General features: G+C 44.9%; 1 protein-coding gene across 1 annotated transcript in view; it reads right to left on the bottom strand.

The window, feature by feature from the left end:
- Positions 1 to 27,909, bottom strand: part of SLC30A9 (solute carrier family 30 member 9) — a 519,567-nt gene that overhangs the window by 160,225 nt on the left and 331,433 nt on the right. The window contains exons 11-13 of the mRNA XM_069201808.1: positions 12,099 to 12,234; positions 11,970 to 12,009; positions 3,951 to 4,022 (exon numbers count right to left, since the gene is read on the bottom strand). Coding sequence (XP_069057909.1) covers positions 3,951 to 4,022; positions 11,970 to 12,009; positions 12,099 to 12,234 — 248 coding nt within the window. The remainder of the gene's footprint in view (positions 1 to 3,950; positions 4,023 to 11,969; positions 12,010 to 12,098; positions 12,235 to 27,909) is intronic.

Consider the following 27,909-nt stretch of genomic DNA (forward strand, 5'->3'; position numbering starts at 1 on the left):
ACCTCCTTTTCTGGCTATTTAGGGTCTCTGCTTTGGGGAATTCTTTAGATAACGAATGCAAGAGCTCATCAGAGTTCCTCTGCATCTCTTTCTTCGCCTTCTGCCAAGGAATCGACCGCTGACTGCTCAGGACGCCTGCAAAACCGCAACAAAGTAGCAAAGACGACTACTGCAACCTTGTGTCGCTGATCCTGCCGCCTTCTCGACTGTTTTCCTGGTGGTGCATGCTGTGGGGGTAGTCTGCCTCCTCTCTGCACTAGAAGCTCTGAAGAAATCTCCCGTGGGTCGACAGAATCTTCCCCCTGCAACCGCAGGCAACAAAAGACTGCATCACCGGTCCTCTGGGTCCCCTCTCAGCACGACGAGCGTGGTCCCTGGAACTCAGCAACTCTGTCCAAGTGACTCCCACAGTCCAGTGACTCTTCAGTCCAAGTTTGGTGGAGATAAGTCCTTGCCTCCCCGCGCTAGATTGCATTGCTGGGTACCACGTGATTTGCAGCTGCTCCGGCTCCTGTGCACTCTTCCAGGATTTCCTTTGTGCCCAGCCAAGCATGGGTCCCCGACACTCTAACCTGCAGTGCACAACCTCCTGAGTTGTCCTCCGGCGTCGTGGGATCTCCTTTTGTGACTTCGAGTGAGCTCCGGTTCACTCTTCTTCGTAGTGCCTGTTCCGGCACTTCTGCGGGTGCTGCCTGCTTCTGTGAGGGCTCCCTATCTTGCTGGGCGCCCCCCTCTGTCTCCTCACGCAATTGGCGACATCCTGGTCCCTCCTGGGCCACAGCAGCATCCAAAAACCCTAACCGCGACCCTTGCAGCTAGCTAGGCTTGTTTGCGGTCTTTCTGCGTGGGAACACCTCTGCAAGCTTCTTCACGACGTGGGACATCCATCCTCCAAAGGGGAAGTTTCCAGCCCTCTTCGTTCTTGCAGAATCCACAGGTTCTACTATCCAGTGGCAGCTTCTTTGCACCCTCAGCTGGCATTTCCTGGGCATCTGCCCAATCTCGACTTTGTCGCGACTCTTGGACTTGGTCCCCTTGTTCCACAGGTACTCTCGTCCGGAAATCCACTTTGGTTGCATTGCTGGTATTGTTCTTTCTTGCAGAATTCCCCTATCACGACTTCTGTGCTCTCTGGGGAATATAGGTGCACTTTACACCTACTTTTCAGGGTCTTGGGGTGGGCTATTTTTTTCTAACCCTCACTGTTTTCTTACAGTCCCAGCGACCCTCTACATGCTCACATAGGTTTGGGGTCCATACGTTATTCGCATTCCACTTTTGGAGTAATGGTTTGTGTTGCCCCTATACCTATGTGCTCCTATTGCAATACATTGTAACTTTACACTGCTTGCATTACTTCCTTTTGCTATTACTGCATATTTTTGGTATTGTGTACATATATCTTGTGTATATTTGGCATCCTCATACTGAGGGTACTCACTGAGATACTTTTGGCATATTGTCATAAAAATAAAGTACCTTTATTTTTAGTATATCTGTGTATTGTGTTTTCTTATGATATTGTGCATATGACACCAGTGGTATAGTAGGAACTTTGCATGTCTCCTAGTTCAGCCTAAGCTGCTCTGCTATAGCTACCTTCTATCAGCCTAAGCTGCTAGAAACACCTCTTCTACACTAATAAGGGATAACTGGACCTGGTACAGAGTGTAAGTACCCCTTGGTACCCACTACAAGCCAGGCCAGCCTCCTACAGTAGCTTATGTGAACAAAAAGTTATGAGGGCCTAAGCGCGAACAGCCCCAAATAGCCAAAAAAAGGCTCGGCTCAGGAGGGGTTAAGACACTGGGTACACATCTCTCCCACGGCTAAGCTCACTGGGCAGGCCCCATTTGTAGGTAATTACTATTAGGATGGGCCATTGGATCGGCATTTGGTATTAGAATAAGACCACAGAGAAATGGCATCACTTTAAAGATAGTGTATCCAGACTATAACCAGTGAGATAGACGCTCTCCTTCCTAGCTGAGCCTGCCAAGACTCCTGCAGAGAAAGATATGTTGAAGCACTAGAAACTGGGGCCACCCCGCAGTGGAACCCCTACAGCCCAGACACTGCATGCTGAATGAACTAAGTGACTCAGGTTTCATTAAGATTTTTGTAATTCCCACCCACATTCCAAGCAGGGCCATTTAATACTTAGGATGGCAGCTGTTATCGCAAAGTGAATCAAAAAAGCAAACGGGAGCTCCCCTGGGTCTATAATTGCCTCTTCAAGGTGATGTGTTGGTGACAAAAGATCCTGAATCCTTGGGAGCTGTCTAACCGCACCAAGACTGGCAGAGAGGACCAGTAAACCAGCATTCAGGAGCAGCCTCATTAGGATGTGAAGTTCTGTAGGATGGAGGGTCGGGTCCTGCTGTAATTCATATGCCTTTGGGCAAGAGGTTCTTTTGGGAGGATTTCTTTGAAATGGCGCATAAAGCATTCAATAGCAACTGAGTCAGAGGCTGAAACTACAGCAGCTGAAAAGCAGACAAGTCAACATTTTTACAGCAAACAGCATACACCGGGGATCCTAATAAAATTCCAAAAGGACACACAAAAACGAAATTGCTACACGGTCTTTTCTTTTAACATCACTACCCTATATTAAAAGTTTTAAGTTGTGCAATACTTTGAAGGAAATGTTACAGTTATGTTTTCCTCTTTGGGTTCAGTGATTTCTCATTTGCTGGGGCTTGCCTATGAAGAGGCCTGGTACACATGAGACCTCATACTGCATTATATCTACTGCTTTGCTTGGAAGGTCAGTGGTCCTGATTTAGCCTTACAGTATATTTCGACCTCAATGTACGGAGGTGTGAGGACTTGAAGCAACCTATTAATATGTTAATAAGATTTTATGACCCGCACACTTTCAACATCAAGGACCTGATGAAAATGTTCGCTACATTTGAGTAAAGTATACATTATGCAGCAAGTAGAAAACATCTATTCTTATTTATTACAGTGAACTCGTCTTCATCAGGATCTAACCTGTAACCCTAAACAAGGGGCGACATCTGAAAGGCATGCAAGAACAAATGATCTCCGGCAAATGGCGGTTTCACTTTTTCATCTACACTGGTGAAAAAGTTTCATTGAATAAAAGAAGCTAAGTGGTGAGAATTAGTGTTATCAGAATGCAAGCCAAAGACTGAAAAAAGCCAGTGAGACCGCTCACAAGAAGATAACAGGTGCAACTCGGGATTAGTACAGTGTCTCTATAGATGCAGAAGAATAGTTATAACTGGCTCCAATCAGTAACATTTGCATGCACGTACACTCTACTTGATCTACACTCAACCTGCCCGTTTAAAACCTAGCTTTGCTCTAACATCTAAACTCTTAGAGAGGTTACTCATTCAACCCCAGTAACAATGTGAGATGTTAGAGGAATTTCCATTTCAAATGTCACCCGTATCCTTGATAAGGTTTCACATGTATGTAGGCTTAATATCAATGTATATTTAATTTCCACAGATGTTCGGGAGAGTTACCCAATTGATTTTTTTCTCAGTATTTGTTTATTTTCTGTTTACCGACACCTAGAAAGATCAAGTCAATCCAAGATACTTCACTAGAAATTCTAAGAATCATGATGTGGAAAAGAATGGTCAAGGTACTCCAGTGTAAAAGTGAATGTGTTTATTATTATACACATTAACATTCTGCAGCCGACAAAGTTAGCTGTAACCTAATATTTGTTCTGTAAAAGACCCTATCTCAAAATTCGCCTGCCAACAAGCACACAGAGAATAAGTGAAAAGCACAACGAGGAGGCCCTTCCAGTCTAGCCACCTCAAGAATGTGTACTTCAGGGAACAGGGACCAAAGACTCAAGACTTTAGGGTCACACATAAAGGACAAGCAAAAAGTTTTGTATTAATTCTAGCAATTTATTCTACACAAGACTGTGCACGTCTCAATTTAAAGATAATACATACCATATTGATAAAATGACAGCCCTTTAACCCGGGCGCTCTTTCGAATTTCATTAATTGCAACCAGCAACGTAGCTGAAAAACATACAGTTATGACATTCGTGAAATAGAAAAATGCCAAACACCAGCAATTACTTTAAATGGAATGGACAGAAGTAAAAGTATTCGCTAAATCTTAGTGACTAGAGAGTAAGAAACTCACTGAATATTTGTATCATAAAGAAAAATACAAAGAGAAAATAAATCAAAATATAAAACACATCAGACATTTATGTTGCACTGGATTAACTGAGCATTGCATAGAATATATTTAAATTACCAACTTTCATTTAACCCATTTGCAATTCCAGCAATAAAAATTGGCAATGGCAATAGCTCTAACCTTGGCAAGCTGGGGCACTCATTTACTATTGCAAGTATATATGACAAAAAATAAAGGGAAAAAACACGCCGTCTGAACTTGGTGGACATATGCTTGCAATAAAATGTTTGATTAAAAATGTAACTATCGTACTTACATTTAGTACAACAGTATTGCTGCATCCTAAAAGGGGAGCATACTTAGAGCAAATGCAAAAACCGTTTTTAGTGTTCACAAACATGACCGGAAAATATGATTCTTATTGACAGAAAAAGGTACAGGCTTAGGGCATAGTTCAAACATAGAAAGATGACAAAAAACATAAAAGGAAAATAGGTGGCAACCAGCCCTTTCACTGAAGTGCACTTCTATTTATGTGGAAGTGCAAATGTGACCAGGCAAAATGCCATCACTTGCAGTGCAATAGAGCCAATGGCTGAAGTGGATGGCCCTTGTCCCATGCTGTATGCTGACAGCGAGAAAGCACACTGTGAATGAACCAAAGCTCCTCTATACATGTATGTACTTTTATTCATGATTTCTATTATTACATGAGGCAACAACAGGAAGGAAAAATACACTAAATGCATGCAGATAACAGCTCAGACACAACCCACTTACCATGCTGTAATATGTGTAAAGAAAGTTGCAGGCGAGTTTTTAATATTTGTTGCAAAGAAAGTGTTCTTTTTTTGCATAGCTGAAGTTTAAAAATTGTCACGACCTTTTTAGTGCAATGTGAAAGTAGGGAACAAATTTTAATAATATTTACAAATGCGAAACTTGGATTAAATTTGTATTTAGGGAAGGCAGTGAGCACCAACAGTCATAACTGAGTGGGTATTCATAAACCTACCCAATAGCTTTGCATTTCACACCCTATTTGTACACTTACGCCAAGGTGCAAAATACAGCTGTCTTAATTGAGAAAAATGGGTGTGGAACACAAACAGAAATGTTTATGAACATACAAAAACGGAGATCTTCTAGGAGTTCACTGCTTTCCAAAAACCAGTCCCGGCTCTTCTAACACACGTCACGCCCCTTCCCCCACAGCTCCAAACTTACACCTGAGGAAATGGCGATTCTCCAATCAATTATATTACGAAAATCTGGACTTTAGTAAAGACGAGAAGGCTAGCATTATGCATCATTTCCTTTATTTAGGACTCTGCAGCACTTCAAAGAACACTTAACTTAAGAACACTGCAGTAGCACAATGACAAAGAAAATACTGCAACCCTATAAATAAGCTCATCCTGTTCTCACACTTCTTCTTTCGGTTGCCATCTTCATTGCAGATTTCCTGAATAAACCTTTTAGTAACAAACACTCCTCCATTCAAATCTAGCTCCAACATCTAACTCCCTACGATGAAGAAAAACAACATATTTGAACATTCTGTAAATAAAATGTAGTCTTTTCAGAAAATATTGCACCCCATTAGGTAACCCACTACTTTTTATAACAAATACATCTAACCAATTTCTCAAATACAATAAACATCCCCAAGGTAGTGGCAGGAAGGGATAATGCTAGCATCTGTCTCTTTAATAAAACTCTGATTCTGATGAAGTATGCCACATTACATCGCTAAAACCACCTCACCATATATTTTAAAATGATGAGATTAGGTGGTCACCTAGGGTAACTAATACTCAGGTAGAGAGAAGTAAGGAACACCCGCCCGAGTAATTCCTCAGCCCTCTCGTCGGTGGTTATGGATGGCAACAAGAAATGCTGTCTTGTTGGTGAGCAGAAGAAGACAACTGTGCACTGTTTCGAAAGGAGTGCACATCAGGTTAAGTAAGAACCAAATTACGGACTGATTGCGGCATGACAAACGGTGGAAGCAGAAACATATGTATCTCCCTCTTCTAAAAAATGTATTACAGCCGGTGACTTGAAGAGGGATAGCTGATCTGGCAAATATAACAAAGCTGATAGGTAGTCCATAATTATTTTCATAGCAAAGACCTGGTGGTGTAAAGAAAGAAAGAACATGAGATGGGTGACATAAGGAGAGGGGTCTGCCGCTGGCCAATTACGGTCAAGCAGCCACCACTGTATATCTTTTGCAGTCTTCTTTGACACCTGAATGGATTCTGACAAGTGCTCCTAGTGATGAGCCTATATACCACTGCAGAGCCTGCATGTGCTGCCAGGCATGGTCCACACGAAGAGATCGAGAGACCCAGAAGCCTGAAATACACCCTCACTGAGACCAGATTAAGGGTTGAAACATGGGATCATTGCCTAAATGTCCGGGACTTGTTGAGGAGGAGGAAAGGCTCAGAACTGCACCTTATCCAGGAAGGTCCAGATGAAGCGGAGCCATTGTGAAGGAGCAGGTGTGACTTTGGCACATTGATGGACAATATCAAAGATGTCAACAGGTAGAACGTCGATCTCTGGAGATGCTCTCTCTCGCTCTTGGATAATAGCCTTTGCCTCATTTCTCTTTTCCTGAAGGTTTTCTAGAATAGAGCTTAAGTTTGACCACATCTATCTGTCATATCATCCCAGTATGACAAGGGCATCAGAAGTTCTGACAATAGAAGCTGCCAAAACTGGGAAATGTTTTTCTACATTGCCTAGAGTCCTTCCTTCTTCATCATGAGGTGCAGAGCAAGGGGGAGAAGGGTTCTGTGATTTTCTCTGGACTGCCCACATAACCACAGAGCCAGGTCTGGGGGGCTCTATGAGACATGCTGGAGAGTCTTTGGAGCCTTGTATTTCTTATCTAGGCAAGGAATAATAGTTGCAACTTTTTGCTGGAGTCTGGTTCTCATGATCTTTTAACTCTCTGCCCAGACATAGTTGATGATAGGAATAGATCTTACAGAGATTCTAGTTGTTACTCTGAAGTCCTACAAGAAACACTTTGTTTGATAGGCAAAGAAAGCTGAAATCTCTTTGATTCTCTCTCGCACAATGCATTAAGTCTGCCGATATCAACTGGTGGTGAGTTAGAGGGACATGGAGTAGGTGGAGCAGATAAAGAAGCTATTGTAGTGATTCCATTCTGAACCTCTATCAACTGGAGGTTCGTCTGGATTTTCTACCTCTGTCATAAGAGTACACATTCTCATCACTGGGCGGAATAATACGTCTTTTAGGAGGAGGTTATACTGATTGAATAGGTAGCCCTGGACTAGTAGATGATGGGACGGGCCTTTGGTGATCGAGGTAGTGAAAGGAGAGTATGAGTCTGAACCCCTGACGATTTGGGTTGTTCAGGGAATCGCTTGCAATAATCTGTTAATATTAAGTGCTAGTCCTTAACCAGAATGTGTGGTCACCTGCATCAGGGTTCATCGTAACAGTAGTAACCTACTTCCATGGGGTCATATTCATAATGTTCCCAAAAGGTTTAAATGTCTCTGGTTTGCATGGCTACCGAGATGGTAGTTGTCCGCCAAATTAATATTCTCTTTCCAAATATTGATTGTCATCATCGTCTAGATATTTCACATTTAATTTTACTGGACCCTCATCATCAGAGTATTCGGAGTCTAGTAAATACCTAGTTAGATAAAGCAACACTTAGTAGGTGATGAGTGTTCTGGAAGAATTGGCATTGGAATTTTCTTATATGAAATTAGTATGACCTTTGAAGGTCTTTTCTTGAGTCAGTCAACAATGTCGTCATCAGTAGTTTATGTATTGATGATAATTTGTGTGTCTTTTTCTCTATCAACGCTGTTGTCATCCACACTGGCACCATTGATGCTGTGGCTTTGTGCCTTGTCATTGGAGTCGTCGACTATGTTTCTGTCGACAACAGATCTTGTTTATCCTTCGACTTTACTTTTAGAGATGAAGTTGAAGATTCTGAGTGAGTTCTCTTGAGTCCTGGGTCCTTTTTAATGTGGCTTTCAAATGTAGAAGTCTGGGAGATGATTTCTCAGTGCTCATGTCTTTTTTTTCTCTGACTCACCAGAATGTTCACCTTGAGAAGAACCCTTAGGAAAATATTCTTCTGAAAAGTCTTTCTTCGCTGTTTGTGAGGTATCATATTCCATTTCTGAAGAAGGAACGACCTAAGCTTTGATTTTCTTAAGCCATAGAAGTAATCTAGATTCTCTAAGTGTTTTGGCAGAAAAAAGTGCATACCATTATGCACTCCTAGGTTTGCAGGAGGGGTTTAGACAATAAATACACTCCTTGTGAGGATTGTAAAAATTGCTTAGCTTCCCACAGGACCGTAAATACCTGAAGAGACCTTTTTTTAGGATTATTGGTCATGATCGGTCACCCAGAGGTGAGGAAGCATGTGGTAGGTTGTAAAAGATACATTTTTGTTAGAATGGTTGAAAAAAGGTTTTCCTGAGGAAAAACCGAGCAGAGCTCAGGGAGACTCCCTTCACATGATGTATGGTAGGAGGTATGTTATGTTATAGTGTTTGTAAAACACACAGCTGCACCAACAACGGAGCTTTCCAGCGCTGGACCTAGAGGATAATTGTACTGCATCTGTCAGCTGACAGAGGGGAGAAAAGAAGAGGAAATGCTAGATGGAAACGAGCCATGTCTTCAGGGTTTTCCTCAAATGCAGGTGGTTCTGAGTTATCTTGATGGAAATGGATAGCGAGTTCCAGAGAACACAGGCCTTGGCACGAAAAGAGCATCCTCCCGCTCTTGTTCTCCTAACTCAAGAGACAGTGGCCAAATTGAGATCTGCTGAACATAAGGAGCAGGAGGGTTGGTAAGGGAGTATAAGACTGGACAAGATAGGGGCTTCCCTGGGAGTTCAAGATCTTATGAGCGGCGCATTCAAGGTCTTAAAGTGGATGCACTTCTCCACTGGGAGCCTATGCAATTTATTAAGAAGCCCGGAGACAGAGCAAAATCTCAGAGGGAAAATAGTAGCCTAGCAGCAGCATTTTGGGCCAACTGAAGTCTCATAATACTGACTTGTTGTTTCCCGGATACAGGATATTGCAGTAATCTAAGCAGGAGAGAATTACTGCCTGAATAATAATTTGGCAGATGTTAGGGAAAAAAAAAACAATAATAGGTTTGAGGCTTCTAAAGAGCCCGAAACAGGTGCCCGCAGCCGATTTGCCTTGAGCTTTACAGACCAGACCACTGTCCATGAACACACCTAAATTTGTGAGGGACATTCAGGTATCGGGGGACTCGAGGAAGGAGGGCCACCAGTAGTCATCTGAAGAGCGGATATCTTTTCCCAGTAGAAGTACTTCTATGTTATTTGCATTTAAGCGAAGGCAAATGGCATTCATCCACTCCGCGACAGCTAGCAGTTCTCTTTGGAAGTCAGCCCAGTCGGGTGTATCATTATGTGTGAAGGAAAGCACAAGCTGAGTATAGTCAGCATAAGATCAGTGTGACCCCTTTAGATCTGATAACCTGTGCCAATGGTTGAATATAAACGTTGAACAAGGTAGGACTCGGTGAAGAGCCCTGGGGAACACCGTGGTGAAGAGTGAGTGGTTATGAACTGTAAGGGAGAGAAATTACCTTGGGGAGAAATTATCTTGGAGGAGCGTTCAGGTATGGTGGCCCTCTGATATGATTGGTTGCAGTTTCATTCTTTTCTAATTATGTGGATAGGGCCTCTCCAGGCTAATAAAGCCTACCTTAACATTGGAATTTCTTATTATAATAATACCTTGTGACTGCTGCCTCGACGATGGATTGGGATTATTCAAGCATTAACTCTATGAAAGATCCAATACTAGAGAATTAAAACTACCAGGATGCCTAATCTCCCTAGGTGAAATAAAGCTTGTCCCAAAAGGTCCTTTAAAATCTGTGATAAATGAAGAGGTCACTAATCAGTGGGCTTCAAACTTTTTAATGCTGTGCCACCCCCCCTGTTGAAAAATAAAAATGATTGGGCCCCCCTCAGAATTTTTCACAATTATTTTTAAAGATGGCAATGATTAAACATGCCTAGACCTATTTAAACATTGCAATTAAATACTGTTACCTTTTTAAAAATGCAGCAACATGCTTCTGCTTAAAACAAAGGCCTGTTATCTTTGTAATGCTTCTTTTGGCCAGAGTCTGCCCCTCACCCCCAGGGATCATTTGAGGCCCCCCAGTTTGAAGACCTCTGGGTCACTTCATCTCCCTTCAATTCATTCCCTAAATAAAGATCATATTTACTTCCTGATCTGAATCTTTAAACTGCCTCATAACTATCTTTTTGATTATGTACTTTTGCATCTGTTCACTCGACGGAGCAACCTTTTTATCCAATATATATATATATATATATATATATATATATATATATATATATATATATATATATATATATATATATACACACACACACACACATATAGAGCAAGACTCAAAGCAACTAACCTTAAACTCATTTTAAAATAGTCACTCCTTTACCTATGTTGGAAGAATTTTCTTTGGGATTTATTCTGCCATTCACTAGGACAATGATTTTCTTTTGTGACAAAACAAATAATTATTGCTTTCTTTCTAATTAGAAATATACTTAAAGTTCAAAAACTGTTGTCCTCAATGTGTTTATTAGAAAATAAAGCTTAACTACAGCAGCTGAAACAAACCATGAAAGAAGTCATAGCGCGCCCCACTGTCTATAAATAGACGCAAAGCACGTGAATGATATGAAACGCTTCCCTAATCAATGATGGCTTCAGGCAGGACCTCCCAACAAACGATTTCTCTCTATGCGTGCCAACACCTGCACCGTTTAATCAAAGCGTGTGTCGAACCAATTGCCAAATGGACGGCTATGAGTATAAACGAACCCTAAAATTAAACTGATCATTCTAAATATGTCCTTTTATTTGAAATTCATCCTTCATCAATTGAACCTTTATACTACAAATTAAGATATGAGAAGTATTCACAATAGAGGAAGTCAGACCAAAAAAACATTTAAAAACGATCTATTAAATATTTTCATACATTTTAAACAACCATAACTAAACTTAAAAAATAGTAACATTTCTTACACATTCCTTAATTTAAATAATATGATTGATCATAAAACACAAGAAAGAACAGAATGGTTTTCTCCTGTAGAATAACAATCAAAAAGTGGGGGCAGAGGCCAAGAGTAGCTAATTAAAGAACTGCAGAATTATAAGATTTTTTCTGTTGTCATTAAAGTTAAAGTGTTCTTAAGTGGACTGTTCTTTAAAGTGCTGTAGGTAGATACAGGAAGTTATGCATAATGTTAGCTTCCTGTCTTGACAGCAGATTTTCTGTAGTTAGTTTCATCATATCCAAGTGGGTATGTCGTCAGATCCTGACTGTGTGAATTGAAATTAGACAGCTGCAACTTTGGGTGGATTTTTTTATCAACCTAATTTGAACTCTGCCCCAACAAAAATATTTAATCACCAGGAAGAAAAATCTCAAAAAAGTACAATGGATTTTGGTAAATCAAAGAAAACAGTAACCTGGAAGAAACTTTTACCCACAAACAGGACCCTTTGGGAAGAGTTTGTGAAACTTAAAATCTCTTAACCTACACAGGCTGTTGCTGTTTATAGGCTTACATTTATCAAAATCTTAATAGCTAGTGCAAGACTTGAAACAATATCACTTTTAGAAGAGGAACATGTAAGCCTTGGAATGTCATGGGTTTTCTTTTGTGAAATGACTGCCCATCAACTTATAATCATAGAACATGTCACTTTCCATACCTCCTTCAGACACCAAGGAACCTGCCAAAATACAGTAAGCCTAAAAAAAAAATATATATATATTAGCATTATGGGAAAGTTACTATTAGAATGCTTAACATATTTTAAAAATCGAGAAGTAGAACCTACCCAAAGGAAAGATTCAATAGGCTGAGGATGCATCAACCCAATGATTCCATGATACCATGAAAGTCCAGCTCCCATCATGAAGATGCCAACCCCACTAATAAGTGAAGCGATATAGCGCATGTTGGTAAAACCATATCTACAAAAGTGTAGAGAAAGGCAAATGTTTCATTTGTTTGAAATACTTAAACGTTCACAAATTTGTCATGACTGGAGCAGGAACAAGAGACTATTAAACTAAACACATGACATGTGCAACACATGAAATGACTTGCCCCAACTTCCACCATGTTAATGAGTTTTTAAGCAGACTGCTAATAAGTAATTGTGCTCTATAAACAGACAGTATACTACTAGTGACTCAAGGCTGGTGTAAAACGTCATTTTACTAGATGCAAAGCTATGAATCTTCTCTGCACAGGGATACACTGCTTGAGGCGTCAAATGAAAGCCACTACATCAGTTTTCAACCCGAAGACTGAGGGGGGATCCAACCAAAAACAAAGGTCATAGAACTAGGACAATTGGTGGATTAGTAAATAATTTACTTTGTATTGTCAAATATACCACGAAAAATTACTACGACTTTTATAAACCCCTGTTGTTATTTCACTTAAGCTGATACTGACAGTCTCGCCATATGAAGTGTACTCAAACAACGTTACCTCTTATGGTTATACATGTGCTTTTACGGCTCATACAAGGAGCTGTCACCCGTCTATGTGTGCAAATACATATGAACAAGCTACTGCCTGTAACTGTGTATTTATTACACACCTGATTGAAAATATTTATATTTCTCTGTTGCTTTCACTTTCTATACACTTCAAGTGCTATTTGTGTACAGAGCTCAGATGGCCTTGAGACCTGATCTGCACTACAGAACACTTTGTAAATAAATATACAAGAGTTCATACTAAAATTTCATTTGCATAATTTTTTTGGGGTAACTTACATTAGAAGCACAAAGCATACTACGCTCAGTTCTTTGTGAGATGGGACAGTTACTTAAATAATTTACCCGGTGCTAAATGGTTATGGAGACTGGTGCACAATGGGTAATAATTCAAGCAAAATTTAAAATATTCTCTAGGCTCAGGGTCAAACTGACCCCCACAGAGGTTTAAAGAAATAGTTCTCTTCACCGATTAGTGCCTATCACACAGTTCACTGGAATGTAACAGGTTGCACTGTAGATCACAACTACATTATGTGGCAGCGGCGGCAGAGCTCTAAGTCAGTGATGCACACACACACACAACATCGCTGACACATATTAAGCATGTTGCTATGAAAATCATCAGAACAAAACAATCAGAAATGTCATGTCACCTACTGTCACTTTTGTTTCTAGTCATTTATTTTAAAGCCTCATTACCTCCAATCCTTAATGGCATTCAGTGAGCAGACTTTGTTCATTTCGTGTTGAAAAATGCCTTTTGGTTTCGCAGCACCTATATGCCGCCTTTTACAAGAATAATGCGTGTGAATATTTTTAACAAATGTTTTACATACAAATGTAGCATTTCGACTCTGAAACGTTGTAGATGGGATAAGGTGGTACAGTACGTCACTATAGTATTCAGTCAGCTAAACATTCATTGCTGACACAAGTGGTAAGTCCGAAAAGACCAACTCGGTCTTTCCTTTCGAGGTCAGTAAAATAAATTAAATTTAATTGGCAAATAGTAACACTTGCTATTTATAGCACTTAAAACAACAGAATTGCCTTCGCTGGCGCTCTTCGTGGTGGATACTCTATTTCAGTGGTTCCGAATCTTTTGATTTCTGTGTACCCACACTTAATGATTAATGGAATCCGGGTACTCTAATCTAACACGGTTTCACATGGACCCTCAAAACGCATTTACAAAACAATTATAAATAATCAAAGATTAAAAAAAATACATAATTAAAAACAATAATGAAGCAGCTAGTAGGAAAATAAACAGCATCGCGGACAGTGACTAACATTTCATTAAAGGGACTGCACCAGATAAAAAGCGAGCTAAATTAAAACAAGTCGACACATCCGGTAATAACAATAGATAAAACAAAGCAGGTCGGACTTGTGAAAAATGTTTATCAGCGAGCAAGGGGACAATGAAAAGCTTTCTTAGTCTATATAAACTGCAAAACATGATAAAGTGCAATGTGTTCTGGGCTGAAAAACTGTTACAACTACAAGGGGTAAAACAGGTACCATATGAACTTCCACATGGAACTGCAAGTAGATGATGTGCAAAATGTAATCTAAAACGTACTAAAAGGAACCAGTCATATTCTATAAAAATATGGTTCAATTAAAAAAGTAGTCTAAAGAGGTAAGCACGCTCTAACAGAAGATTTGTCCTTGACCAGTAATGCTCTCTCTCTGGCCCTCAAGGTCGCAAAAGCTCTTTCAGTCCAAGTGTAATCCTCCATACTTTAGGGACTCTGGAAGATTAAAAAATTCAGGTCAACCCAATTTAATAAAACAATCCTTATCATAGCTGATCCACTGGATGCTCGTGGCTTGGTCAAGAGCCAAACAATTGTTAAATAATGAACAAGTTACTTACCTTCGGTTAACGTATATCTGGTAGAGAAACTATCTAACTGTAGATTTCTTACCTTTGAATTTCTGACGCGTCAAACTGGATTGGAAGATTTTTCGCGAGCAGCACCCCTGCGTGCTGGTAGGTGGCGTCAGTTGGCTCCGCACGTCATCTGCGCTGGAAAGGATGTCCGCGTCACCTTTAAAGGTGCCACCTTGGCGCACTGACATCAGTTAGTTTTCATGACTTTCCACGCGTGGAGCCATAAAGTGCACTGACACTGGTGTGTCCAAACTAGGTCCCTGAACGGGATCATCCCTAACCCTAGCAAAATGAAAGAGGGATAAGAATGGAGGTTTGGATGATCAAGCCTGCAGCTCACTCACACTCCAGACAGATGTGATACCCACAAGATAGGCTGTTTTGATGGCAAGCAGCTTGATGGGACAACTGTGACTGGAATGGAGCACGCATCAAGAATGTGACAACGTTTGAGGCATAATAAAAGGAGATGGGGGAAACATATTGTTGCACCTGTTTTTTTTTTGCAGGGTCATCCCCAGTCTTTTTGCCTCCTTCCTCCTAATTTTTCTGACCAGTTTTTGTTGGCTTTAGGACTCTGGGCACTCTAACACTGCGAAAACATTGCTAAAGTGCATATGCTCTCTGTGTAAATTGTACTGTTGATTGGTTTATCCACGATTGACAACTGATTTACTGGTAAGTCCCTAGTAAAGTGCACTGGAGGTGCCCAAGGGCCTGTAAATCAAATACTACTAGAGAGCCTGCAGCACTGATTGTGCCACCCACATTAGTAGCCCTGTAAACATGGCTCAGACCTGCCACTGCAGTGTCTGTGTGTGCAGTTTTAAACCGCCAATTTGACTTGGTAAGTGTACCCACTTGCCAGGCCTAAACCTTCCCTTTTACTAGATTTGGCACCTCTATGGTAGGCTCCTAGGTAGCCCCAGGGACAGGATGCAGTGTATTTAAGGTAGGACATACACTAGTGTGTGTCATTGTAGGCGGCTGGCCTGGCTTATAGTGGGAACCAAGTGGTACTTACACCTTGCGTCAGGTTCAGTTATCCCTTATTAGCAGATTAGAGGTGTTCTATCAGATTAGGCTGTTAGAGGTAGCTATAGCAGAGCAGCTTAGGCTGAACTAGGAGACATGCAAAGCTCCTACTATAACACTTATATCATATAGCACTATATCATAAGAAACACAATCCTCAGGGTTACTAAAAACATAAAGGTACTTTATTTTAGTGGCAATATGCCAAAAGTATCTCAGAGGATATACTCCCTTAGGATGTAAGTAAAATGCACAAAATATACACACAGACCAAAATCAGGTAAGTAATACACTTAGGAAGTTAGAACAAACACTGTAGGACACAATTGAATGCAATAGGCCTAGGGGCAACACAAACCAAATACTCCAAAAGTGGAATGCGAACCACAAATGAACCCCAGGTCTAGTGTAGTATGTAGAGGGTCGCTGGGAGTGTCAGAAAACACTAAGAGTGTCCAAGATACCCCACCCCAAGACCCTGAAACATAGGACTAAAGTTACCCTACTACCCCAGAAAGACAGTAAAGTCGAGATAGGGGATTCTGCAAGAACAACAACTGACTGCAAAGCACTGACGGATTCCTGGACCCGAGGACCTGTAAACGAAGGGGATCAAGTCCAAAAGTGGAGCCCACTAAATCCCGGATGAAGGTGCAAAAGCGCTGCCTCCAGGTGGAAGAAGCCAAAGATTCTGCAACAACGGAAGGTGCCAGGAACTTCTCCTTTGATCAGAAGATGTCCCACGAAGTGCTGGAGGATGCATAGTTTTTACTCCGCAGAAGGACCACAAACAAGCCTTGCTAGCTGCAAGAGTCGCGGTTGAGGATAAAGGGAGCTGCCCAGGCCCAGGATGGACCAGGAGGTCACCACTTGGAAGAGGAGACAGAGGAGGCGCCCAGCAACACGGGGAGCCCACGCAGAAGCAGGCAGCACCAGCAGAAGCACTTGAACAGGCGTTCAAGAAAGCTGAACACGACAGTCGACTCAGCAACACAAAGAAAGGTCCCACGAAGCCGGAGGTCAACTCAGCGAGTTGGGCAATGCAGGACGGAGTGCTGGGGACCAGGGCTAGGCTGTGCATGAAGGAATCCTTGCAAGAGTGCACAGAAGCCCTAGCAGTTGCAGTTCACACAGTACACAGGATTGCTGTCTGGCGTGGGGAGGCAAGGACTTACCTCCACCAAACTTGGACAGAAGGACCACTGGACTGTGGGGGTCACTTGGATCCAGCTACTGTGTTCCAGGGACCAGGCTCGTCGAGATGAGAGGGGACCCAGAGGACCGGTGAAGCAGAAGTTTGGTGCCTGCGGTAGCAGGGGGAAGACTCCGTCAACCCACAGGAGATTTCTTCGGGATTTCTAGTGCAGGGTGAAGGCAGACAGCCCTCAGAGCATGCACCACCAGGAAGCAGTTGAGAAAGCCGTCAGGATGAGGCGCTACAATGTTGCTGGTAGTCTTCTTGCTACTTTGTTGTGGTTATGCAGGTGTCCTGGAGCAGTCAGCGGTCGATCCTTGGCAGAAGTCGAAGAGAGAAGTGCAGAGGAACTCTGGTGAACTCTTGCATTCAGAATCTGAGGAAAAACCCACAGGAGAGACCCTAAATAGCCCTCAGAGGAGGATTGGCTACAGAGAGAGGTAAGCACCTATCAGGAGGGGTCTCTGATGTCACCTGCTAGCACTGGCCACTCAGAGCTGTCCATTGTGCCCTCACACCTCTGCATCAAAGATGGCAGAGGTCTGGGACACACTGGAGGAGCTCTGGGCACCACCCCTGGGGAGGTGCAGGTCAGGGGAGTGGTCACTCCCCTTTCCTTTGTCCAATTTCACGCCAGAGCAGGGCTGGGGGGGATCCCTGAACCAGTGTAGACTGGTTTATGCAAAGAGGGCACCATCTGTGCCCTTCAAAGCATTTCCAGAGGCTGGGGGAGGCTACTCCTCCCCAGCCCTTCACACCTATTTCCAAAGGGAGATGGTGTAACACCCTCTCTCTAAGGAAATTCTTTTTTCTGCCTTCCTGGGACAGGGCTGCCCAGAACCCAGGAGGGCAGAAACCTGTCTGAGGGTTGGCAGCAGCTGCAGCTGCCCGGAAAACCCCAGAGAGCTAGTTTGGCAGTACCCGGGTTCTATGCTAGAGCCCCGGGATGCATGGAATTGTTCCCCCAATACCAGAATGGTATTGGGGTGACAATTCCATGATCCTAGACATGTTACATGGCCATGTTCGGAGTTACCATTGTGACGCTACATATAGATATTTACCTATATGTAGTGCACGCGTGCAATGGTGTCCCCGCACTCACAAAGTTCGGGGAAATTGCCCTGAACGATGTGGGGGCACCTTGGCTAGTGCCAGGGTGCCCTCACACTTAGTAACTTTGCACCTAACCTTCACCAGGTGAGGGTTAGACATATGGGTGACTTATAAGTTACTTAAGTGCAGTGAAAAATGGCTGTGAAATAACGTGGACGTTATTTCACGCAGGCTGCAGTGGCAGGCCTGTGTAAGAATTGTCTGAGCTCCCTATGGGTGGCAAAAGAAATGCTGCAGCCCATAGGGATCTCCTGGAACCCCAATACCCTGGGTAACTAGGTACCATATACCAGGGAATTATAAGGGTATTCCAGTGTGCCAATGAGAATTGGTAAAATTAGTCACTAGCCTGCAGTGACAATTTTAAAAGCAGAGAGAGCATAAACACTGAGATTCTGGTTAGCAGAGCCTCAGTGAGACAGTTAGGCACCACACAGGGAACACATACAGGGCATACTTTATTACACTGGGGTCCTGGCTAGCAGGATCCCAGTGACACAGGCAAAAACAAACATAGACACAAGTAAAAAATCGGGGTAACATGCCAGGCAAGATGGTACTTTCGTACAGTCATATGTCCTAACAGTGAAATACTGCCAAATTTGGTTTTCACTGTGCAAGGCCTATCTCTCTTATAGGTTAGCATGGGGGCTGCCTTTAAATATCCTTAAAGCACAGATTCTCTTTGAGAGCAGAAACAAATATGGAGTTTAGGGTCTCTGAACTCACAATTTTAAAATACATCTTTTAGTGAAATAGTTTTTTAAATTGCCTCTTTGAAAATGCCACTTTTAGAAAGTAGGCATTTTCTTGCTTAAACCATTCTGTGACTCTGCCTGTTTGTGGATTGTCTGTCTGGGTCAGTTTGACAGTTGGGCTGTTTTGCACCTCTCCAGACAGTGACACAAAAGGGGGCAGGGTGTAGCCTGCATAGCCTGATTAGCCATCTGAGCTACAGGGGAGGGAGGAGTGGTCGTTCACACCTGAAAGGACTGTGCCTGCCCTCATACAATGCAGTCTCCAACCCCCTGGTGTGCGTCTGGGGCCTGGCCGGGACAAGGAAGGATCCTGCAAACACTTGAGACTTTGCTTTGAAGTTTGCCAACTTCACAGACAGAACAGGGTATAAGAAGAAGACCCAAACCCCAGACTTTTAGAATCTTTCTAGAATCAAGAGGAACCTCTGCCAAGGAGAAGAGCTGAAGAGCTGGAGGAGGAGTACTTTCCCTTTGCTGCTTTGCTGGACTAGCCTGCAGTTGCTGCTTCTGCCTGAAAAGAGTGCAAAGGGTGAACTTTGCTGTGTGTCCTGCTTGAGAATGTTCTCCAAGGGCTTGGAGCAGAGCTTTCCTCCTGTTGGAAGTCTCCGGGACACCAAAGACTTCAGTTTCCTCGACCTGCAGCACTGGGAACTGTGTGTTTTGTGCTATTCAAGAGGAAAAACCACGGCGATGCCGCCAATGATGCCGATGGCCTGCACCGTGACCTCCTGACGCCGCACAGAGTTGCATTGCCCTGCTTCGCACCGCCACCGTCATCAGATGACTTCATTGAGCTGCTGCTCGCACAGCAACTGGTGGGCCCCGCACTCTGGCATCGCTTGCTCACACTGCAGCCTGGGCCTCCCTGACGCCGCCGCTCCTGCTGACACCAGTGCGGCTGCCTGCACCGTGGCCTGTGGACACTGCTCGCGAGGAGCACGAAGCACCATCCCGTACCGCAGCCCCGGTCCACCAACACTAGCACCATCTACTCCAGTGTCGTCACCAGACATCCCTGCATGCACCGTGGCCTGTGGAAACTGCACGTTGCACTGCCCCACTTCACACCGCAGCCCTAGTCTCACAGACGGCGCTGGATGCCGTCACTGAGCCGCTGCCTGCACCGTGACCTGTGGGCACCGAACGTTGAATCATCCCGCTTTGCACAGCAGCCCAGACGCCATCCACGACAGCGCTACTGACTTCATCAGCCCGGAGTTCGATCTGCAACGCGTGTGACTTCAAGGGCCCGATGACTCTTGCACCGACTCTGGAACCGGCACCACAACGTCACTATCCAGAGCGCACTGCGAGGATAACGATGCCCTACAAATCCAAGGTACTGTTTGCGGGTCTTCTCGACACCGTAGCTGGCCCACGTCCGGCCTGAACTGTTGGTTTTGCTGATCACGATGCCGTGATAGCCCCAGGTGGAGCTACTGACTTCAAGGAACTGTATTTTTGAGTAATTCTTGCAGAATTCATATTTGTATTACTGTATGTTGGACTTTTATCGTATTAAGTCTTGTTTTAAATAGATAAATATTAGCTATTTTTCTAAAACTGGTGTGGTGTCCTTTTCTAGTGTTTTCACTGTGTTACTGTGTGTAAAGTGCAAATGCTTTACGCATTGCTTCTGAGATAAGCCTGACTGCTCGTGCCAAGCTACCAAGGGGGTTGGCAGGGGTTATCTGAGCGGGTATCTCCCTTATCCTGACTAGAGTGAGGGTCCCTACTTGGACAAGGTGCAAACCGACTGCCAACTAGAGACCCCATTTCTAACACATATGTTCAAGACCCTTAAGATATCTATTTACAATAGGGGACTTGAATAAAGAGGGTTGGTCAGGCAGCCGCAACAAGGCGGTTTGAGCACAGTGGTAACCCTTTAAAGTCCCCAAACCAGAACCCTGCTGGGAAAGAATAAAATTTAGAAAAGTCAGAAAGGGAAGCAGTACAATATAATACAAATTTCTTCCACCGGCAGGCATATACCGTCTTGGGAGAGGGACGCCTGGCTGTCAGAAGAACATTGCAGACTTCAGGAGGAAGGTTGAAAGCTATCAACTGCCGCCACTCAATCTCCATGCATGAAGGTGGAGTTTTAACAGGTTCGGGTGGTGGATGCTCCACCGCTGACTCGAAAAAGAAGATCCTCCCGAAGGGGCCGCCTGAACAGAGAATCAACACTCATGTTCAGAAGCTCGGGATACCAGATTCTCCATGCCCAGTCTGGAGCCACAATATTGACTTGGGCCCAGTCATTCCTGATCTTCTTGAGAACTCTTGGCAGGAGTGGTATGGGCAGAAAGGTGTACACGAGGCCTGAGCTCCGCTGAAGACTAAAAGCTGAGTGAGAGATGCCTTGGAAACTCTAGCGTGCAAAAGTGCTGACATTGTGCATTCTCTGTGGAGGCAAACAAATCTAACCAAGGCTTTCCACACTGCTGAAAGAGATCCTGCGCCACCTCCAGATGGAGATGACATTTGTGATCCACTAGGCATCGACGACTGAGTTTGTCCATTCTGGCATTCATGGAACCTGCCAGATGTTGAACCACCAGGGATATGCCCTTCTGTTCCAGCCATGTCCAGAAATGCAGGACCTCTTGGCTCAGGGTCCATGACCCCACCCTGCGCTGTTTGTTGCAGTACTACATGGCAGTGGTGTTATCTGTTAACACCTGCACAAGCATTCCCTTAATGGAGGGTAGAAAGGCTTTCAATGCCAGCCAGATCACACAGAGCTCTAGCATGTTTGGCGGAATCCAGACTCCTGATAGAGAGGCCAGAGTCCTCTGATCTTCACCTCCCCCAGGTGGCCTCCCCATCCCAGGAGTGATGAATCTGTCATTGCTGTCAGATCTGGTTGAGGAAGGGAGAGGATTCTGCCTCTTACTCAATCGCGGTTCGTTAGCCACCACTGCAGGTCTTTTGCAGTTCCCGTCGAGATCTGGACATGTCCAAGAGACTCCCTTGAGGCTGCGCCCATTGTGACTTCAGGACACACTGCAAAGCCTGCGTATGCCATCTGGCATGCGTCACCAGAAGGATGCAGGAGGCCATGAGGCACAACAGTCTCACAGTCAGTCTCACCAAAATCCAGGATAGATGCTGAAACATCAGATTCATAACCTGAATATGCTGGACACACTGCTTGGGAGGATTAGCCTGTAACTGCATTGTGCCCAACAGCTCCGATGAAAGGAAGCATCTGAGAGGGAGTCAGGTGTGACCTGGCATCTAACTACATTCTGGCCCCGGGGTCAGCTATCATTGTCCCTGTCCTGTCCTGACCAACCTACTTAATTTACCTCACACAATGGGTCAGATTCTGCCTTCTTGGAAGCATGCAACAGTCAAGCTGGTGCTTAAAAAAAGCCTCATCTTGATGCAGCTCTTTTAAACAACTATACTATCTCTTTGCTTCCTGCTGCTTCCAAACTGGTTGAAAAACATGTCACTAGACATCTCTCAGGTTTTCTCGAGGATCACGAGATCCCACATGCTACTCAAATGGGCTTCAGACCCCAACACAGCACCAAGACTGTCCTGCTTCCAGTAGTGGAAGACTTAAGACTATGTCTTGACCAAGGAGGTTCTGCAGCCAACATTCTTTTGGATCTTAAGGGGCTTTTGATGCTGCAGACCATACCATTCTGACACAAAGAATGTTTAAGGCTGGTACCAATGGCTGTGCTTTAAAATGGCTGTCTTCTATTTTGGAAAAATGGACCTTCAAAGTTCTTGATCGATCACGCCTTTCCTACAGCTTATCCCTTAACTGTGGGGTGCCTCAGGGATGTTCCCCGAGCCAACACGGTTTAATCTTTACATGTATCATTTGGCTGAGATTGTAGAACCTTACGGTCTGTCGCTGGTTTCCTTTGCCAACGACACTGAGTTGGTGTTCTCATTCTCCACAAACACAAACTTGGATCAATCCCAACTAACCTGCTGTCTTCAATCGATAGCCAGATGGAAGGCTGACAGTAAACAAACTAAATGAAGACAAGACCGAGGTGATGTTATAAGGGAACAATCTTCTTCAAAGGTCCCTGTTTCCTGTCCCTGAAGGGCTGGAAAGCTTACCTTCTCCGAAAGAAACAATAAAAAGTCTTGGAGTTTGCTTGAACTCCTGCCATACCATGGATTATCAATAGGAAAATCTGGCTGCCACTTGTTTCAGACTGCTAAGACTTTTAAGGAAAACTTTCAACGTTCTTCCATTTCTAGCAAAAAGGCTAATTGTTCAAGCTCCCATAATTTTGCGCCTTGACTATGGGAACACTCTTTACTTCAGTTCAACCCAGTATGTAGTAAAGAGACCTCAGGTTGTACAGAATACTGCTGCACACCGCCTCTTGAACCTTGCAAGATATCAATCGACCAAACTTTCTATAGCTTCCCTCCATTGGCTTCCACGTATACATTTTAAAGCCCTTTACATTATACAAACAGCACTGCATAACAAGGGCCCTGCTCTTTTGCGGCCCACTGCCTCTCACTACACCCCTTATAGGTCCCTCAGATCGTTGACGGCCCCTCTGATGAAGATCCCTCTGGTTAAGAGAGCACGTTGGGGTGGTAGGCCCATGGCTTATAAAGCAGCCAAACCTTGGAACTCCCTCCCTTTGGAGCTTTGTCTAACCAGTCACAAACTCTCCTTTCGTAGGGATTTAAAAACCTGGCTGTTCAGAGCTTAACTATGTATCCTCGCAGTCTGTTCTGTTCCGTCCTGGCGCTTGGAGGCCTTTGGGTAGCTATGCGCTTTATAAATCCTCTAAACTAAACTTTGGCACGTTTATAGTGAACCCCAATGAATGCCGGAGGTTCGCCGTTTTCTGAAGGTGAGAAACGACAGCCTGGGCCACCTTCAACAGCCACTTGTCAAGATAGGGGAAGACTGGTACCACTGACCTTCACAGATTAGCTGCAAACCACTGTTATCATCTTGATGAACACCTGAAGGGCACTGGTAAGGCCAAAAGGGGGCATTGTGAACTGAAAATGCTCTTGGGCTACAGTGAACCTTAGGTGGCAACAGGCAGGACAGGGATATGAAAATAGGTATCCTGCAAGTTCAACGCTACCATCTAATCTCCTGGGTCCAGGGCAGACAGAACCTGAGCCAAAGAGAGCATCTCAAACTTATCCTTTTTGAAGAAGAGGTTGAGGGTTCTTAGATCTAGGATAAAGTGAAGACACATGTTCTTTTTGGGTAGGTAGCAGAAAGTAGCAGGAATTGCAACCACTGCCTACTTCTGACATCGGAACCCTCTCTATGGCTCCCTTGGTCACGAGAGCTGTGACTTCCTCACAGAGAAAGGGACAAATGATCCTCTGTCAGTCGGTTGTGAGGTGGAGACATGGGGGGGGAGGTGTAGATTAGAAGGGGAGGGAGTAGCACCTCCGAATGATTTGTAGCATCAACCTGTCTGATGTTAGGGACTGCAAGTGGTGAAGAAGATGGCAGATCCTTTCACCCACTGTGATGCCCATGATCTAGTAGGGAAAGATTAGGAGGGATTTGGAGGATGCAGATGCCGGGGTGGTTGTGGTTGGAGCAGACCGATGGCCATGTGACCCACGCTGAGGCTCGGAAGCCTATGCAGGACAGTGGCTGGGACAGGGTTGGTGCAGTTGAATGCCACTTCCATAGCCACAGAAGGATCTAAAAGCAGTCTGATGGTGTGGGGCAGCTGGGAGGTCGAAGGACTTGGGTGTAGCCTGCGAGTCCTTAAAGCGCTCCAGCGCCGAGTCTACCTTGTCTCCAAAGGGACGATTGTCATCAACGGGCACGTCCATAAGGGAAGCTTGGACTTCCCCTGAAAAGCCAGACATTGTCAGCTAGGCGTGGCGTCCAAGAGCCTCAGTTGCTGAAAGTGTTCTGCCCAGAAAGTTGATCATGTACAAACCACATCTAATGGTGAACTTTGCTGCGTCTCTTGTCCTTCACTGCTTGGGAGATAACAGCCTGGGCCTCCTCCGGGACCTGCGGCAGCGTAGGAAAGTAGCATCTTACTGGCATAGTTATCCCCACTTTTCTGCCTGGTATCAGTGTGTTTATCCTATAGTACACTGGGATCCTGCTAACCAGGACCCCAGTGTCAGTTCTAGCCCCTAGATTTAGTTGTAAGGTAACTTTTACAACTCACAATTGGCATACTGATGCACCTGCGTAAGTCCCTAATATATGGTACTTAAATATGCAGGTCATTGGCACACCAGGGGTCCCCCCCGTGGGCTGCAGCATGTATTGTTCCACCAATTGGGGCCCATGCAAACTGTGACTACTGGCCTGCAACTCCAGCCAGTGTGAAATGGTGCATTCACCTTTCATTGCAGACACAAGGTTTACCTTACATCATGGTCGCTGCACTCTGACCCTATAAGTCACCCCTAAAGTAGGCCCTTTAGCCCAAGGGCAGGGTGCCTGGTTCTAAGTGTGAGGGTACCCCTGCATGGACAGAAGTGCCCCCTCAAATCCTAGACTCAATTACCTGGGCTTTGTAAGTGCGTGGAAGCCATCTTAAAGTATGAAGTGGATAGTAGTCAACACGAGTGGTCCAACTACATAATGGCTTCACTGAACACAGGCATCTTTGCTATCAAACATGTTGAAATCATGCAACTACACGGACTCCAGTGTTAGCTGCATGATACCATGTACTCTGGGGGTTCCCTAGGGATCCCCTAAAGCCTGCCTGTACAGCCTTGCAGGTTCTGCATGCCAGCCTGTGCTGCTGCAGACCCCAGACACTGTTCTGCCCTCTTGCTGCTAAGCTTAACTTGGGTAGGGGAAGGCAGAACAAATTATTTCCTGTAAAATAGAGGTGTGACCAGCTCTTCTATGGAAATAGGTGTCTATGGGCTGGGTGGGGGTGCCTTTGGGTGCCACCAGAATACTTTGAAGGGCACATTTTGTGCCCTCCCTCCATAAACCAGTTTACAACAGTGCAGGAACCCCCGGTTCCCGTTCTGGCACGAACCCACACAAAGGACAGGGGAGTGACCACCCCCCTGCCCAGCTCCTCCTCTAGGGAGGAGGACAGAGCTCTGCCAGATGGCCACTTGATTCTGCCACCTTGGAAATACGATGAGCAGAGGCCCCTGTCAGCATCTGACTGGGTAGTCCAGCTGGGTGACGTCCCCGACCCCCTCTGATAGGTGGGTCATTGCAGTTAATGTCCAACGCCCTTCCTAGGTTACTTAAGGGCTTCCCTAAGGTTGGGACCCCAGATTAGTCTGCAATATTTCAGGAACCGTCTGCAAGTCTCCTCTGCAAGACACTTCTGCAACTTGGACATCGGAACTGCTGCTGTTCTTCGCTGAAACCAGAAACAAGACTGTAACCAGTAGGATAGCTCCTACTGCAACTTAGTTTCCAAGTTCTGCAAAAACTTCTGCAACCCCATGGCAGTGCATCCTCTATAGCCACTGGGACTCTGCCTGCACTTAGGAAAGCAAGAAGGAATCTCCCTTGAAGTGAAGGAGTCACTCCCCTGCATCAGATGGCACCTCAATGACAACAATAGACTTGTGTGTCCTGCTGTCCCACTGGCTCTCCAAGGCTCTGTAAAACAGGTGGTGGTTCTGTGGCTCTCCAGAGCTCTGACCTATCTTCCTTGCAACCGGGAAGTTTGAGATCCCTCGCTGGAGCTGCTTGGCTGGAACCTCTGTGCACCATGTCTGCTTGTCGTTGCCAAAGATTGTTGGCTTGTCAGTCCAAAGACCTCCTAGCTCCAAGAAGCTCCAGCCTCCAGCAGTCTCCAGCTCTAAGAATAACGTGCTCTCTGCAACTCCTGTGACATGGGCATCCCTCTTTGCTGTGCTGTTGAGGCCTCCCTGTGACTCCCTGTGCTTGCAACCAGAGGGTCATACTGGGGGCTCCACCAATTTCTGCTGCCTGTCCTGCATGCTGAGGGCTGGCCCTGACCGACCTGCCGAGCATGGGTCACCTGGACCTTACTGGTCCCCCCACATCCTGCAAATTCCGTGCAAAGCTTCTCTGCATTCGCGAAGGCTTGTTGATGGTCCTCTTGACCCCTCTGCAATACGATGACTGGCACGGGACAACCCGTAGACGACTCCTGGGATCCTCCTGCATTGCCTGGACCCCAAAACTGCACTCCTTTGTCCACCGTCCTTAAGGAAGCATCCCCAAGAAGGGTGGGCATTGCCCTTCTGCACCGCATAGGCACCTCTGGGTGGTCTGGACTCTGTCCCTCTCTCCTTAGGCCCTCTTCTTCCGGAATCCGCTCCTGGGTTCCACTGACCTGGTCCACGGATCGCAACTTGAGCTGGACAACCGAGGTCCCCACTGGCTTCAACAGGAGGTTTCAAAACGACTTCACCCCTATGTACCTGGGCTCCCTGGTGTAGGTTCTCCACTGTTCTGGGTATCAACAGGTGGGGCACTACCCAAACTCCCCTGTCCCAATGGGTTTCCTCTGGGAAGTGTTCTGAAACACGAAACATTCAACAGCGACTTCCCCCATGTTAGCCTATGGAAACTGACCCGATATTTCTACTCTGCACACAGGTGCCTGGGGAATCCTACCTACTTACCATTGGGGTTTTAGTTCTTCCCCAGTCCTAAGGGTCGTTAGGTGGTAGTGTGGGGTGGGAGTGAGATTCGCATTCCATTTTTTTTAGCATATGTTGTGGCCCCCCCATAAGGGCCCATGTTATTGTATATCTTTACTTGCGTGTTGCTAGTATATTTTTGTATGACCACATCTCCGGTTAGGAGATATACCAAAGTAAGTTCTAGAGTGTGTGTTATAATAAATATTACATATTTTTCTAACACTGGTGTGGTTCTTTCCTATCTGTACTTCACAGACTGACTTGTGTGGTATTGCAACCGCTTTACACCCTCCTGGATAAGCCTCAGCTGCTGTCCACAGCTACCCCTATGAGAGCTCTGGTCATCTACAGCCACCTACACTATCACTAAGGGTTGCCAGGACTCAGTACAAGGTGCCCCACCTGTAGGGGTACACGATATACTGAGCCAGACTCCTACAGACAGCACTTGCGCATTCGTGCCCCACAATTCATGGGCAAAGGGGCCCAAAAAGCATGCAGTTTTCACTGACAGCAATGCCTGGCTGGTGGGAAAAAAA

Source organism: Pleurodeles waltl, chromosome 1_2 (assembly GCF_031143425.1).
Source record: "Pleurodeles waltl isolate 20211129_DDA chromosome 1_2, aPleWal1.hap1.20221129, whole genome shotgun sequence".
NCBI lineage: Eukaryota > Metazoa > Chordata > Amphibia > Caudata > Salamandridae > Pleurodeles > Pleurodeles waltl.